This window comes from Silurus aristotelis (assembly GCF_946808225.1).
Source record: "Silurus aristotelis genome assembly, chromosome: 26".
NCBI lineage: Eukaryota > Metazoa > Chordata > Actinopteri > Siluriformes > Siluridae > Silurus > Silurus aristotelis.
This window is the reverse complement of record NC_139599.1, coordinates 7,662,856-7,679,234: the sequence shown is the minus strand read 5'-3', so window position 1 is coordinate 7,679,234 and position 16,379 is coordinate 7,662,856. Positions and strand designations below refer to the sequence as shown.

Sequence of the window (16,379 nt, the reverse complement as noted above, 5' to 3'; positions counted from 1 at the left end):
CATGGTCACATTTTTTTTCTAATTTTTTTTTTATTTTTTTTTTTAATGAAAAAACAGCGCCTTGTGGAATTTGAAAGCATTTTCTAAATAGGGACCCCTGTAACTTTTGAAGGTCAATAGCTAGCATTGGATTTTGTGTAGGCTTGAACAGGTTTCAAGGGTTTTATTTGATTTGTAAACGAATCTCAAATTCAAGTTCACTTAAAATTTTATTTGCCACATACACATTCATACAGAGCACATGTAGTGAAATGCTTTTTATAAGTGTCCAACATCTAAACATGAAAATAAAAATAGAAAAGTATAACTATATAGTAGACATTAGAGTATACAAATAAGGTTAAGAATAAGATAGATAGATAGATAGATAGATAGATAGATAGATAGATAGATAGATAGATAGATAGATAGATAGATAGATAGATAGATAGATAGATGACAGATATTAACAGAAGTACAGATTTAAGTGTCCCACTGTGATTGTGTGAATTTGGTATGTTATCGTGTAAATCTGGTGTGTGTGTCTTCAGAAAAGCCTTAGAGCACATGCCGCCTCTGTCGTTATCATCGTCCTCCAATGAGTTCCCAAAGTTCTTCTCCCCCAACATTCTGGAAGAGGTGGACGCCTTCCTCCTCCGAATCGCAGAGTAAGCTTCATCTTTACACACACACTTTAATAAGCTGGAAGATGTTCTGTTTTGATGTATTGATAATGCTTTGCCGTGATGAGATAATTGTATACGCAGCAGTAATTACTGCATAATTACACACTGCTGCTTTTTACTCGTGTCTGATTCAGCCTCATCTCCCCTCTCTCTCTCTCTCTCTCTCTCTCTCTCTCTCTCTCTCTCTCTCTCTCTCTCTCTCTCTCTCTCTCTCTCTCTCTTTTCCCTATTCTTCACAATCCTTTCCCCTTTCTTTCTTTCTGATTTTCTTTCTTTCCTTCCTCTTTTGTCCTTCTTTTATGCTTCCTTTCTTTCTCTGTCCTCGTTCTTTCTTTCTTTCTTTCTTTCTTTCTTTCTTTCTTTCTTTCTTTCTTTCTTTCTTTCTTTCTTTCTTTCTTTCTTTCTTTCTTTCTTTCTTTCTTTCTGATTTTCTTTGTCCTTCTTTCCCTCTGTCTGTCTGTCTGTCCGTCCTTTTTTTGCGTTCTCTCTCCTTCTTTCCCTCTGTCTGTCTGTCTGTCTGTCTGTCTGTCTGTCTGTCTGTCTGTCTGTCTGTCTGTCTGTCTGTCTGTCCGTCGTTTTTTTGCGTTCTCTCTCTCTCTCTCTCTCTCTCTCTCTCTCTCTCTCTCTCTCTCGCTCTCTCTCTCGCTCTCTCTCTCTCTCTGGTATAGTTGCTGTGTGACGCCGGATGCTGAGTTGACTCTTTTGGCGTTTGCTTTGGCTCGGGGAAGTGTGATGAAGCTGTTGCTGTCTCTGGCCGGGATGTGCGAGCGAGTGAACTTAAAGTATCGTGCGGCCTCACTGCTGGCCTCCATGGCCTCGGTGCGCCTCCAGCTGCTCTACCGCAACGGTAACGCACTCTTGCTTTTACACTACTGTACTTCTCTGTACTATAATAACACATTCATGACCACAACAATCATGATCAGTATCTTAAGATGGCCAAGTTCACAATGTAAAACACTATGTGTAGTGTATGTAGTAGATCGGCACAATATTTCTACATAATCTTGTCGCTTTTGCCGTAGGAAAAACTTTACAGCTACGTTTGCAAGCGTGTGACGTAAAGAGCCGAGATGATAAAAGTGGTCCAGAGAACATGCTGACTGACCCCTCAACAGGAGATGGTAATTTTGAACCTCATTTTACTTCACCTTCCTGTTTACAGGGTCTTTGTTGATTTAAATCCATTATTAAAAAATTTAACCCTCGAATTGCAGCCAATTTAGTGTTTGACAGCTCTTGAATTCTCTTCTGGAATCAAGCTTTGGAGACAGAAATAGAAGTACGTTGTGATTCGAGGTCGACCGAGTGGATTTTATCGATTGCTAGGTTAAATCATACTTGCCAATAACCAATTAATCAACAAATAGTTTTTCAAAATGGATACTGGATTAAAAAAAAACATAACACTTCATGTAAAATGGTAGTGAACTTTATTATGAAAAAAAAAGCAGTAGTGACTCATAAGAATGGGCTAAATTAAATGCATGTGAAATAATTCAATTAATACATATTATATAATCAATAAATTCAAAATCAAATATAGCGCTCTCCGTGCAGCACACAGTCTTGGGTGTAAAAACAAACAGCGCTTTGTATCAGTGATTCGCATCTACAGGCATCTCTCGTAACGACATCAGACCGGAAGCCATAAAAGCTATCGGTATCTATTTTTGCCAATAGGCAATAGTTCCAGCAATCAACTATCGGTGCATAGTAATCGGTCAACCTCTATTCGCGACAAAATTGGCCATAAAATACAATTTTGACATTACGGGATGTTTTAAGCTTTCAAAGGTTACTGACCCGTGCTGAAACCTGTACACAATTTTTCCGTGTAGGATTTCTCACAGAAAGCGGAAAGACGAGAGCAAGTGTGATTCTCTCCACCGAGGACCAGACGTGCTTCCAGATCACACAGATCAGAATCAAGGTGAATGACACTTCAGGGCTTCACTTGCAAATAAATGGGTTTTGTTCAAAAACGGCCAAATATTCGGTCCAGACAGCATCTTGCTTGTATTACTGTGCTCAGGGTAATGAAAAGGAGATACTTAAGCCTGCAGAGTACACTGTATAAACAAAAATTTGTGGACACCTGATTATAAGAGGATTTGTGTGTGTGTTTTTTTTTTTTGAAGATCCCATTCCACATTCGCTTTTATAATAACCCATACTTTTCTAGGAATTCCCATCTTCACATTAAACTTTGTGTACTCATGCAGAAGAAACCATGTGATTATATTTTGAATTTTAATCTTTTTTCACATCTTTCTTAATTAGGTGCGTAAAGGTGCCATCGGTGCTAAATGTGGCTTGGTGTTTGCTTACAATGACTCGGAGGTTTTTGATGCAGACAAGCACTTTAAGAAGTTCAGGAAATACGACTCGTGGGATTTTAAGGACTACAAGGAGTTTGTCAAAGACAAGTACGTCAAATTGATGTGTTGGTGTGGTGTTTGTGGACGTGTGACGGGTATTAGTGTATTTCGGTTTGGTGTTTAGGTAATGTTCCTCACAAAACAAAAAATTTTGGTGGGGGGGTTTGCCCAAGTCCGTCTGAAACTGATTCCTAAGCTTAAAAATACACTGTATGGATTTGGAAATAACCTCCAATCTTCTGGGAAGATGTTCCACTAGATGGCTTTGTGTGCAGGGGGGAATTGCCAGGTTTGGATCTCCTAGTTCAAGTACCGCATCCGAAGCCGTGCTATACAGTTGTGTTTGTGGGAACACTTTGGGGAAGAACTACACACAGCTGGAAAAGTCAGGCACACCAATACTTTTCAGAATTAGAATCAGAGAGCTTTTTTGGCATGTATGTATGCACTTTTTTGGTTGACAGAAGCTTCGAGTGATAAAAAAAATTATTATTGGTATTGCACATATTTTATAAATGAAATGAATATAAAGTGGTATTGCACAAAGAAATGCAATATTGCATTTAACTGTTCATGAGGTCGATTTCCTGGGGGAAGAAACTATTCTTGTGCCTGTCTGTCCTGGTGTTCGGTGCTCTGTAAAGAGTGGTAGCTGAGTGGTTAAGGTGCTGGGTTAACGATCGGAAGGTCAGAAGTTCAAGCCCTGGGATCGCCAAGCTGCCACTCTTGGGCCCTTGAGCAAGGCCCTTAACCCTCTGTGCTCCAGGGTCTGACCCTGCGCTCTGACCCCAGCATCTGAGCATATTGGGATATGCGAAGAATGAATTTCACCGTGCTGTAATGTATATGTAACACATAAAAGCTATTCTATTCTATTCTATTCTATTCTAGTCTATTCTATTCAGAAGTTTAAAAAGGAGATGGCTTGGATGTGAGGGATCCAGAGTTATTCTTGTCTCTGGATATATACACTTCACGAAAGCTTGACAAGGGAGCACCAATAATCTTTTCAGCAGTCGGATCGGTTCTCTGATTTTGTAGCCGAGGCAAAGCAGACAGTTATGGAAGTGCACAGGACAGACTCGATGATGCCGGTGTAGAACTGTGTGAGCAGCACTACAGAATGGATGAGAGCCAGACGATTAACTGTCTAGTAGAAAGGTAGATGAACAAATGGTGTGATACAAGTTGATAGATGAAGAGTGTTTTTAGTAGAAAATAGGAGATAGATTGATATTTCAATTAACAGGTCATTTAAAAGAAATATGGCTTTAAAGTTCTACTGGTGAATTGATGGAGAGATGAATGCAGAGAGAGTGTGGCGTTGATGAACAGGAGGCTATGTGAGTTTTGACAGAGTTTTGACATCTCGAACAGTTCGAGCCATGCTCTGAGCATTGAATGAAGAAGCTATAAAAGTCTGTTTTTTTTTTTTTTTTTTTATGGAAGTCAATGAGAATTTGAACTTCTTGAATGGCCCAGTTGAACTTCTGTAAAAGAAAAACTATAATTCTGAACAGGTTCAACGTCAGAGCACAGAGCAGGCTGAAGGTGTGTTGGTGCATGTAGATTAAAAGCTTCATACTCAGGAGTTCTTAAATTATGCTGAGTCTCCATAATATTAGTAATATGGCAGAGTGTTGGATTTATCAAGCTCAAATAAAAAAATATGTTCCGGCTAATAAACTAAGCACATCAGTACCATGTGTGAATGCGTACATTCCGGTTCTTTCTGCCCTAATCTCTCTTTCTCACACACACACTCAGACATTTGAATAAAGGAGCAGCGGATTGGAAAGAGGAGAATCCCGTGGGCTGGTTTGAGCTGGAGGACGACTGGAATGATGTGGAGATCAAGCTACAGCATTTCCGCGTCACAAATGTAGGACATGTTTTTCCCACCCTATCCGTTTCTCTCTTTTTCTTCCATTCTTGCTTCTGTTACACTGAAGTTAAATAGGAATTGGATATGATGGATCTAAAAATCCAATCATTCTTCCATGTATAATTCTGTTTCCTGAACCAATTACAGTCACTGGACTTTTCACCCCGGTGATGCAGACATTTTATTGCTAATTGAATACGGTGGAAAATAAATGACAGGAAGAACGTTTGAGTTAAGCACCATTCTGTTCACCATTTTTCTTTGTTATTTTCTCTTGTCTTTTCTGCTCATCGCCTGGCCGCCTTCACCCTCCATAAACAAAGCGACACTCGACCATGCCCCCCCCCCCCACCCCCCCCACCCCCGTCAAAGTCACACTCTCTGTAGAATCTGCGCTGTAATTTAATTTATTTTAACTAACTTCCATATACAGTTTTTATTGTTCGTTTGTTTTATAAACTCTCTCCGGTTTAGGAGAATAACCCAAGTTTACTACATAGAATGTTGGATTTTTGATCTTCATGCTTTTTATTTGTGTTTTTTGTTTATTAATTTATATAGGAAAAAAAATAAATGATAAACTATGTAAAATAATTGAGTGCCATTGATGCAGACATGTTTTCTTTATGTTAATCAACATAAGTCATTTGAATATTTGGAAATCACTAATCGAAAGTCATTATGTTGCCTTTCCAAATACATAAGATAAAGTATTTCATGAATCATTTTCAAAAGTGAAATTGTAAAATAATAAAATATGTAATAGGCTGTAAATACCATAGAACGAAAAAGAAAATGTAAAGGTGCATAATTGTGATTTCCCCAAACCCCCATATTTATACATTTGGTTTTATTGCATTTATCAAACCTCCATATCCAGAGCGACTTACAACTGAGCAGTTTAGGGCTGCAGCTATCGATTATTTTAGTGATCAAGTATTCTACCGATTATTTCATCGATTAATCGGATAAGAAGTATCCTTTTCTTTATTAAAGAGCAATAGAAAATATACAGGTGAAAATAAGACGAGTATCTAAAAGAAATGTTTTGTTTTTTAGAAATTGCTGAAATTTTTTTTATTGCTGAAATTGCATACCAGAATATCTGTGAAAACTAAACCCATTTAGTGCATTTTATTGCCATATGACATCAAAATGCAAATACAAATATATGGATTAAAATAAATAAAAATATTTAAAAAAATCAATTTCCAATTCTCTCAAAAAAGGTAAATGCACTGTACTTTATATATTTATTTATTTATTTATCTATTTTTAGTTTAAAATTATCCCAAACTTTGGAAACTTTCTGGTGTTTTCTTTGGCCTGAATCTTCTCCTCGCCCCTTGCTGTTTTCTCCCTGTTCACTCCAGAGTTTGGTGGGTGGTGCGTTAGTAATAATGGTCCGTGGGGAAACACAATGTTCCGTGTGTAGTTAAATAGCCAATATGAAGATATTTTTGTATTCGAAATTTACTTGAGTTACTCAAGGAATCGTTTCAGCCCTAGTCCAATGCTTAACGACTAAGATACCACCGATCGAATCCAGATCAAGTTGTGAAATCCCTTCATCGCCATCTATATGTATTTTGCAAGCAGAGTAACCCAGCAATAGTGTAGCCAGTATTTTTGGATAATTGTGTGTGTGTGTGTGTGTGTGTGTGTGTGTGTGTGTGTGTGTGTGTGTGTGTGTGTGTCTTTTTTTTTTTCCTGCAGTTCCTCATGGTGAAGTTCGTGTGTGTGAGGCAGGACTCAGCCGAGCGTCTCGGGGTTCAACAGCTAGCCTTTAGCGGCTATGTGTGTCCGGATTCTGAGAGTGTGGGTGAGGAAGAGGAATTAGAAGAGCAGCTGAATACTCGTGCACAGGGAGTCGATTGTGGCCCGGTTACAGGCCTCACGCTAATCAGAAAGACTCTGTACTTCATCCAGCAGCTGACTCGGGACATGGTAACGCACATGTACAGTGCATATACACAGGCATGATTTGTTCACGTGTGCCAGTGAGTGTTGTAATAGTTATTTTCTGTCAGAAACATTTTTTTGATAGATAATAGAGCAGTATACCAGGAGGCTGTAGTTTCGTGCCTCAGTGGTGTATATTTTTGTGTGTAGACTAATGGAGTTTTACATGTCGTTTTTAGGACATGATGCTGCACAAACAGAAATCTTTGTTAGATTTCAGTGGGCTGAATCTGCCACTCTTCTGGGACTTCTACAGAAAACTCAGGTCTATGTGAGTATTCAGGTCTCATTGAGACATAATGTTATAGGAAAATGCATCCGAATGACACCAGTATGTTCAAACGTTATGTAGTATATTCTTCTTATGCCTTAGTAACTGTAATTACATTGACTGCAAAAAACAAAGTCAATGATGCGACTGAAAATTTGGAAATGTGTTTTCAAAATTAGAAAATAATTTGTATTTATTTATATATATTTTTTTGCGTCTGTCAGTGGTGGAGAGGAGTCGATGAAGGCCCAGGTACTTTTGCTGCAGCTCCTTCAGAACTGTTTCTCAGCTCTTCCTGCCTTGCCAGAGTCCCGGAGCTCACCAGAGAGCACGGAGTCATCATCTTCATCACCTTCGTCATCCGCAGCCAGAGCGTCAGCGAGCACAGATGTGGATCCTGCTGAAGCTGTAGGGGAGCTGTACAGTCACCTATGTCAGGGTATGAACTATATGGCTGTGACGATGTAGTAATTATAATAATGTACAATCATGCATAATTATTTATTTCATAAAAAAAAATTTCTAGATCCATCGGATTTAGTTGATGTAATTTTTGTTGTTTTAATGCATTCTTATATTAAAATATTGATATATTAAACTATAGAAAAATACAAATCTGCTATTCCAAATGACAATACATGACACTTGTACAACTTATATTAATGAAGAATGATGTGAAATATACTGCCAAGCAGTTATTGATACAAAAGTATTTTGCTGAAAGTTCAGATTTTGGAATGTGTTTGTGGAGATTAGTGCTCTTTTAGCCACAGGGGCGTTATTAAAGTCAGGTGCTGATGTAGGGTGAGGAGGCCTGAGGTACAATCGGTGTTCCAGTTCATCCCAAATGTGTTCAATAGGATTGAATAGCAGGCCACTTAAATACTTCTACTCCAACCATGTCTTCATGGAGCTGGCTTTATGCACAGAGGCATTGTCAAGGTAGGACAGGTTTGGATCTCCTAGTTAAAGTGAAGGGGAAATGTAATGCTACCCGAAGACATTTAATACAATTGTGTGCCTCTAAAATAGTGGTAACATAGTCAGGTGTCCAGTTCTTTAGTCCATTTCAAATATTAGTCTCACTTTTGCAAGCTACTAAGTGATTTTGTGTAACTAACAGTGCAGTTTGCAAAAACTTTGTGCTTTTGGTTAATGATGTTGGTGTTGGGATGTGTGCAGTGGTGGATGGGTCTGAAGGAGAGTCCTCATTGGAGAAAGCTCTGAAGAAACAGGCAGTGAAGACCATCCTGGGAGGCGCTGCCATCTTCTACCCAGACAAAAAGAGCCGACGAGACAAACTCTTTGACATGATGGTATGTGTGTGAGTGTGAGAGAGCTAGAGAGTTGTGTTCTGGTCTGTGTGTCATGTGCTTTTGTTCTCTCCATTTATAGAAGAACTTGACAGAGGAGGCTCAGCCCGAGTCGGCTAAGCTGACATTCGAATCACTCTGTAATTATTTCAGGTAACACACATGCACAGTTTCATCACTACAATGTAAACTGTAAAATTTTCTCCTTTTTTTTTTTTTTTTTTTTTTTTTTTTTTTTTTTTACTCACTCACTTTTTCTGCCTTTTTTATTTTCTTTCCACTCCTCTGTCTCTTCTTTCTGTCTCTGCTGTACTCCTCTCTCTCTCTCTCTCTCTCTCTCTCTCTCTCTCTCTCTCTCTCTCTCTCTCTCTCTCTCTCTCCTGTTTTAGTGATCAGGACCCGAGTGGTCTGCTGCTTCTGCCCCCGAAAGAAGCACCAGCTGACTTTGACATCTCCCCCATCCTCAGCGTTATGGACACACTGCTCCTCGTGGCCACTAAAGAGGTGTGTTCTTTATTTTATATATATATATATACACACACACACACACACACACACAGACAGTGGTATGATATATATATATATATATATATATATATATATATATATATATATATATATATATATATATATATATATATATATATATATATATATATATATATACAGTTGCATGTTTGTCACACTAATGTTTCAGATCATCAAACTAATTTAAATATTAGTAAAAGATAACACAAGTGAACACAACATGCAGTTTTTAAATGGAGGTTAAATGGAGGGAAAACAAAATTCAAAACTACATGGCCCTGTTTAAAAAAGTTTTTAAAACTGTGGTTTATCACACCTGAGTTTAGTTTCTCTCGCCACACCCAGGCCTGATTACTGCCACACCTGTTCACAATCCAGAAATCTCTTAAATAGGACCTGCCTGACAAAGTGAAGTAGACTAAAAGATTCTCAAAAGCTAGACATCATGCCAAGATCCAGAGAAATTTAGAAAAAAATGAGAAGTAATTGAGATCTATCAGTCTGGAAAATGTTATTAAGCTTTGAGACTGCAGTAAACCACAGTGAGAGCTATTATTCACAAATGGCAAAAACATGGAACAGTGGAGAACCTTCCCAGGAGTGGCGGGCCGACCAAAATTACCCCAAGAGCACAGCGACGACTCATCCAGGAGGTTACAAAAGACCCCACAACAACATACAAAGAACTGCAGGTCTCCCGTGCCTCAGTTAAGGTCAGTGTTCATGACTCCACCATAAGAAAGAGACTGGCCAAAAATGGTCTGCATGGCAGAGTTCCAAGACGAAAACCGCTTCTGAGCAAAAAGAACATAAAAGTTTGTCTCAGTTTTGCCAGAAAACAACTTGATGCTCCCAAGACTTTTGGGAAAATACTCTATGGACTGCTGAGACAAAAGTTTAACTTTTTGGAAGGTGTGTGTCCCATTACTTCAGGTGTAAAAGTAACATCACATTTCAGAAAAAGAAAATCATACCAACAGTAAAATATGGTGGTGGTAGTGTGATGGTCTGGGGCTGTTTTGCTGCTTCAGGACCTGCAAGACTTGCTGTAAATAATGGAACCATGAATTCTGCTGTTTACCAAAAAATCCTGAAGGAGAATATCTGGCCATCTGTTCGTCACCTCAAGTTGAAGTAAACTTGGGTTCTGCAGCAGGACAATGATCCAAAACACACCAGCAAGTCCACCTCTGAATGGCTAAAGAAAAACAAAATGAAGACTTGGGAGTGGCCTAGTCAAAGTCCTGACCTGAATCCTATTGAGATGCTGTGGCATGACCTTAAAAAGGTCATGCCACAGCATCTCAATAGGATGCTGTGGCATGACCTTAAAAAGGTGGTTCATGCTCAAAAACCCTCCAATGTGGTTGAATTACAACAATTCTGCATAGATGAGTGGACCAAAATTCCTCCACATCAGTGTAACAGACTCATTGCAAGTTATCACAAACGCTTGATTGCAGTTGTTGCTGCTAAGGGTGGTCCAACCAGTTATTAGGTTTAGGGGGCAAACATTTTTTTACACAGGGCCATGGAAATCAGGAAGGGGGCAAACACTTTTTCACACCACTGTGTATATATGTGTGTGTGTGTGTGTGTGTGTGTGTGTGTGTGTGTGTGTGTGTGTGTGTGTATATATACAGTGCCTTGCGAAAGTATTCGGCCCCCTTGAACTTTGCGACCTTTTGCCACATTTCAGGCTTCAAACATAAAGATATAAAACTGTAATTTTTTGTGAAGAATCAACAACAAGTGGGACACAATCATGAAGTGGAACGAAATTTATTGGATATTTCAAACTTTTTTAACAAATAAAAAGCTGAAAAATTGGGCGTGCAAAATTATTCAGCCCCCTTAAGTTAATACTTTGTAGCGCCACCTTTTGCTGCGATTACAGCTGTAAGTCATTTGGGGTATGTCTCTATCAGTTTTGCACATCGAGAGACTGAAATCTTTGCCCATTCCTCCTTGCAAAACAGCTCGAGCTCAGTGAGGTTGGATGGAGAGCATTTGTGAACAGCAATTTTCAGTTTTTTCCACAGATTCTCGATTGGATTCAGGTCTGGACTTTGACTTGGCCATTCTAACACCTGGATATGTTTATTTGTGAACCATTCCATTGTAGATTTTGCTTTTTATTTTGGATCATTGTCTTGTTGGAAGACAAATCTCCGTCCCAGTCTCAGGTCTTTTGCAGACTCCATCAGGTTCTCTTCCAGAATGGTCCTGTATTTGACTCCATCCATCTTCCCTGTCCCTGCTGAAGAAAAGCAGGCCCAAACCATGATGCTGCCACCACCATGTTTCACAGTGGGGATGGTGTGTTCAGGGTGATGAGCCGTGTTGCTTTTACGCCAAACATAACGTTTTGCATTGTTGCCAAAAAGTTCGATTTTGGTTTCATCTGACCAGAGCACCTTCTTCCACATGTTTGGTGTGTCTCCCAGGTGGCTTGTGGCAAACTATAAACGACATGGATATCTTTAAGTAATGGCTTTCTTCTTGCCACTCTTCTGAAGGCCAGATTTGTGCAGTATACGACTGATTGTTGTCCTATGGACAGAGTCTCCCACCTCAGCTGTAGATCTCTGCAGTTCATCCAGAGTGATCATGGGCCTCTTGGCTGCATCTCTGATCAGTCTTCTCCTTGTATGAGCTGAAAGTTTAGAGGGACGGCCAGGTCTTGGTAGATTTGCAGTGGTCTGATACTCCTTCCATTTCAAGATTATCACTTGCACAGTGCTCCTTGGGATGTTTAAAGCTTGGGAAATCTTTTTGTATCCCAATCCGGCTTTAAACTTCTCCACAACAGTATCTCGGACCTGCCTGGTGTGTTCCTTGTTCTTCATGATGCTCTCTGCGCTTTAAACGGACCTCTGAGACTATCACAGTGCAGGTGCATTTATACGGAGACTTGATTACACACAGGTGGATTCTATTTATTATCATTAGTCATTTAGGTCAACATTGGATCATTCAGAGATCCTCACTGAACTTCTGGAGAGAGTTTGAAATATCCAATAAATTTCGTTCCACTTCATGATTGTGTCCCACTTGTTGTTGATTCTTCACAAAAAATTTTATATCTTTATGTTTGAAGCCTGAAATGGGGCAAAAGGTCGCAAAGTTCAAGGGGACCTAATACTTTCGCAAGGCACTGTATATATATGTATGTGTATATATATATGTATATGTATGTGTATATATATATATATATATATATATATATATATATATATATATATATATATATATATATATATATATATATATATATATATATATATATATATATATATATATGTGTGTATGTGTGTATGTATATATGTATATGTATGTCTGGTATGTATGTTATTTTAAATCACTCAGTATTTGGGTTCTAAAGGCTTTAAACAGTTTTTGAACACCGTCTATATTGTTAGACATTGCTGTATATTATAGTTAATTGTTTGTATAGTAGACAGGTTTGTGATTGGAGTGTAATATTTGTGTGTGTGTGCGTGTGTGTGTGTGTGTGTGTGTGTGTCAGTGTGAGATGTTGATGGTGGACAACCCTGGAGGACCCAGTCGAAAGGTCCTGCTCTCTCTGTTCTGGGCTCTTCAAGGCAGTTTGCTCTCCTGGTGCTTCCTTCAGCTCAAAGGAGGCGTGGTGGCATCTTGTGATCTGGCCAGAGACATATTGATCAAATGTAAGATGAACAGAATAATAATAAAAAATCCATCTGCATGTAATTGTCTCTATGAGTCAGATATCTAGAGCTAGATGCCAATTTCTTACTTTGAGACATTTCAATCCTACAAGCTACATTCTTTTTTTTTTTCATGTGTATCAAGTACTTATTCGAATAATAACTTTTTTCATAATCCACTTTTATTATTCGCATTGCATTTGCTAAAGAAAAACACGAGTCAGCGTCTTGTACTTAATTTGCACTTCTGTGAACACGAGTTTTCCATGATGTAAGGCTTTAAACGCTCTTTTTTGCTTGCATTTGAACAGATGTAGCACAGTTCCTCGCCAACACCCAAACCACTCTGAGCTCCCTGCTGGAGACGTACTCTGCTCCCGACATCATTGCCAAACTCGGCAACTCCATCAGCACCATGGCAACCAGGCAGCTGGTACTGACTTACCCATAATGTTTATAAAGTCTGTTCTGCATGCTATTTTGTCAGTTTATTTTTAAATAAGATGTAGCCATAGTTTAATATTAGAATTCTAAAATGATAAACTGCAAAGGTGGCTAGAAAAACAGGTGTTTTTAGATAGAGCCTATATTTTGGGGTGTGTCTTTTGTTTGTCTTAAATCCTATTTGCCTTTCCACAAAGTCCAAAGAAAAATTTGAATAGCCAAATCTTCCACAGCAAAAAACCCCCCCCAAAAAATAAACCCTAGGGATGTGAGCGACTGGCAAATTCTGTATCATGCCTCCAAAATCCATACTTGTATCCATTTTTTATTTAAACCATATAGCAGGTGGAAAAATCCCACCACAGTCAGCATGCTGTGAATTTCCTAACCTAACTAAATTGACCCTGATCAGGCAGTTACTAAGGATGAATGAGCATATGCTGTAAATGCATAGCAAAGATTCCCATTTGAGTTGATGCACATCCATAATCTATATTTGTCCATTTTTGTTCTGTATTTTTTAAAAGTATTCATTTTCAGTCACACTACTAACAAACACCAAAACAATCTGTTTGTGCTGAAATAAAAGCAGTTTGATTCCAAAATGAACATCGTATGAACACCAAACTGTAAAACTTGAAACCCGCTCATCATTAAGGGCTAGAATGGAGATGATCATAATGGTGCAACTACCGTATATTAGAACATGTACCAGTTTCGGTGTTATTTGTTGTACCGACATCCGCCAAATGCGTTTCCAAGTCGGGGTGCCTTTACTGCGTTATTCCATACTATACCTGACATACTCGCTAGTAGCTTAGCATTTATTTGTATTGTTGCTTAGATTTGCTCAAAATATGTTGATGTAGGCGCTCTTCCTGCTGGAGATGTGTGCTCTGGATATTCCTCACTGCATCATTCTCAGGAGCTTTTTTTCTCTGCTGGAGCTGCTCAAAAAGCTGTCCTGTGGTGTAGAAGAGTCCTCCAAGGTGAGCGAGATGCTTATTTTTTCCTCCCAAGGTCATCTCAGAGCATTCTAATTCATTTGTTTGTAATAGAAGGTGACAGTAAAAGCATTTATATATATATATATATATATATATATATATATATATATATATATATATATATATATATATATATATATATATATATATATATATATATATATATAATATATTCTTAACTAATGAAATGCTGCACGGTTTGTAGGGGGATGTGGATGGCTGGCAGCATCCTCAGCAGCCGGTGGTGTTGAGGACATGGGTCATGGAGTCCCCTCACAATTACGAAGACAGTAAACATGAGAACACTGTGTTCCTGTGTCCCGGTGCGACGTATTTCGAGGTGGAGTTCGACGAGCGCTGTGAGACAGAGAAAAGGTATCTGGTTCGAAATCTCATAATTAGGACGCACTCACTACCTATATCATAGAATGTAACAAATCGTTGTCACAAAATTAACTGATGACACGAATTACAGGATTATTGATGACAAAGCACCTTTTCCGAACAGAACAGTGTTTCATCACTGAAATAAGTGGAACGGTATTGAAGCGGGTGTCTAGTGTAAAAACACTTCACGTCTGAGAGCACTGAGACACTTGTAGCCAGTCTGAAAAGAAGGTGGTCCTGATGTATTCATGAATGTTTCCTTATAATAGATTTATACCTGTTACTGTAATTAAATCATCAATTAAACTTGTATATTACTGAATTGACAGGTACGACTATCTGGAGTTCACCGATTACAGAGGAGGCAAAGTGCGCTACGACATGAAAGTTGGCACTGAAAAGTGGCCAAAGGTGAGATATATGCGTTTTTATATTAGTTTCTCACGATGGTGGACAGTAGCGGAGTAAATGTAATTCTTTACTGTACTTAAAGTAGCTTTTTCTCGTATCTGTACTTTACTAAACTGTTTCTATTTGGGTAGACATTTACTTTAAGTTCACTACATTTCAAAGTCAAATATTTGACTTTTGTCCTTGACTCCATTCTGCAAATCAGTCGTTACTTTTTATTTGAGTGGATAAAAACGTAACCGGTCGATCACGCTAGCAATCCACCAATCAGAGTAAAGTGCATGCTCTGTTCCTACCTGGTTTTGATCGCTGTTTGGTGGTATCTACTTATCACCAACATACTGATAATGACATACTCTAATTTGCCATTACACCTGTGGTCTTTTTGTTGTTGTTGTTAAAAAGAAGGTTTTGGGCTCATGTTTATTAGATATCAATCAATGTTTGACTCATTAGTATCATTTTATGAATAGATTGGTGCTAATAGTAACAATAGAGTCTTCACAATCACTGAGTTGATTAAGCAAAGCGTCTTGTGACAAAAATTATCATAGGAACATAATAACCGTAATAAATCATAGAACTTTGGATACTCATGTACATCTGAAGGCAAATACGTCTGTACTTTTACTCAAGTGAAAGTTCAAAGGGAGCACTTTTACTTGAGTGGTGTTTTTAACTTGCATATCTCTACTGTAACTCAACTACATGGTTTGTGTACCACTGGTTCCCTGTGATCTTGACATTGTATAGGTCCCATTTTCTACATCTTCGTCCAGTAAATGGTTATTCTGGGCTGCTGAATATATATTGAACATGGTATCCATAATCTACAATTTTGGAAAACTGCACAAAAAAAACTCTGCAATAAACTAATTTATTGCCACAACGTGCTAATGACTTTGACCTTTTTATTTTTACTTGCCTATAATTTTGCAAAAACTGGTCTATTGCTGCACTTTTCTGTTATATAATTCCAAGTCTATGTTGTAATGCTGAAGGAGGGAAAGTGAACAAAATACAGCAATGTGGAAAATAAAATGGTGGAACGAGTAAGTGAAATGAGTTTTATTTCTATATTTATTTGTATTCATTTTATTCATTTAAATTTATTTAGAAAGTCACGTTTAAAGCAGGCCACCAGCTGCAGTTCCTCTTCCACTCGGACAGCAGTAACACCGAGTGGGGCTACAAGTTCACAGTGACTGCATTCGGCCTTCCAGACATCAGCGTCTCTTGGATCTCCGACCTGCAGCTGCTTGTGTCGAGGCTGATGGGCCGCTTGGCTTCACGAACCATGGCTCTCAAATCCACACAAGGTATGATATATATACATCACATAACGTTCTATTTATATGATCCCATGGACCAGTGGAGATGATCCAAAAACAGGTGTATTACTCTGAATAGGTAAATGCTATTACCCCTCCCCCAGA

At 38.5% G+C, this 16,379-nt stretch overlaps 1 protein-coding gene across 3 annotated transcripts in view; it reads left to right on the top strand.

Moving 5' to 3' along the window:
* Positions 1-16,379, top strand: part of zzef1 (zinc finger, ZZ-type with EF hand domain 1) — a 69,005-nt gene that overhangs the window by 14,724 nt on the left and 37,902 nt on the right. For all 3 annotated transcript variants that reach the window (XM_083531657.1, XM_083531656.1, XM_083531655.1), the window contains exons 7-24: positions 531-647; positions 1,334-1,512; positions 1,691-1,789; positions 2,507-2,598; positions 2,949-3,094; positions 4,814-4,928; positions 6,648-6,878; positions 7,073-7,164; positions 7,389-7,603; positions 8,347-8,480; positions 8,560-8,630; positions 8,867-8,981; positions 12,535-12,694; positions 13,006-13,127; positions 14,008-14,127; positions 14,351-14,520; positions 14,862-14,943; positions 16,061-16,262. In XM_083531657.1, the coding sequence (XP_083387783.1) occupies positions 531-647; positions 1,334-1,512; positions 1,691-1,789; positions 2,507-2,598; positions 2,949-3,094; positions 4,814-4,928; positions 6,648-6,878; positions 7,073-7,164; positions 7,389-7,603; positions 8,347-8,480; positions 8,560-8,630; positions 8,867-8,981; positions 12,535-12,694; positions 13,006-13,127; positions 14,008-14,127; positions 14,351-14,520; positions 14,862-14,943; positions 16,061-16,262 (2,462 nt within the window). The remainder of the gene's footprint in view (positions 1-530; positions 648-1,333; positions 1,513-1,690; positions 1,790-2,506; positions 2,599-2,948; positions 3,095-4,813; positions 4,929-6,647; positions 6,879-7,072; positions 7,165-7,388; positions 7,604-8,346; positions 8,481-8,559; positions 8,631-8,866; positions 8,982-12,534; positions 12,695-13,005; positions 13,128-14,007; positions 14,128-14,350; positions 14,521-14,861; positions 14,944-16,060; positions 16,263-16,379) is intronic.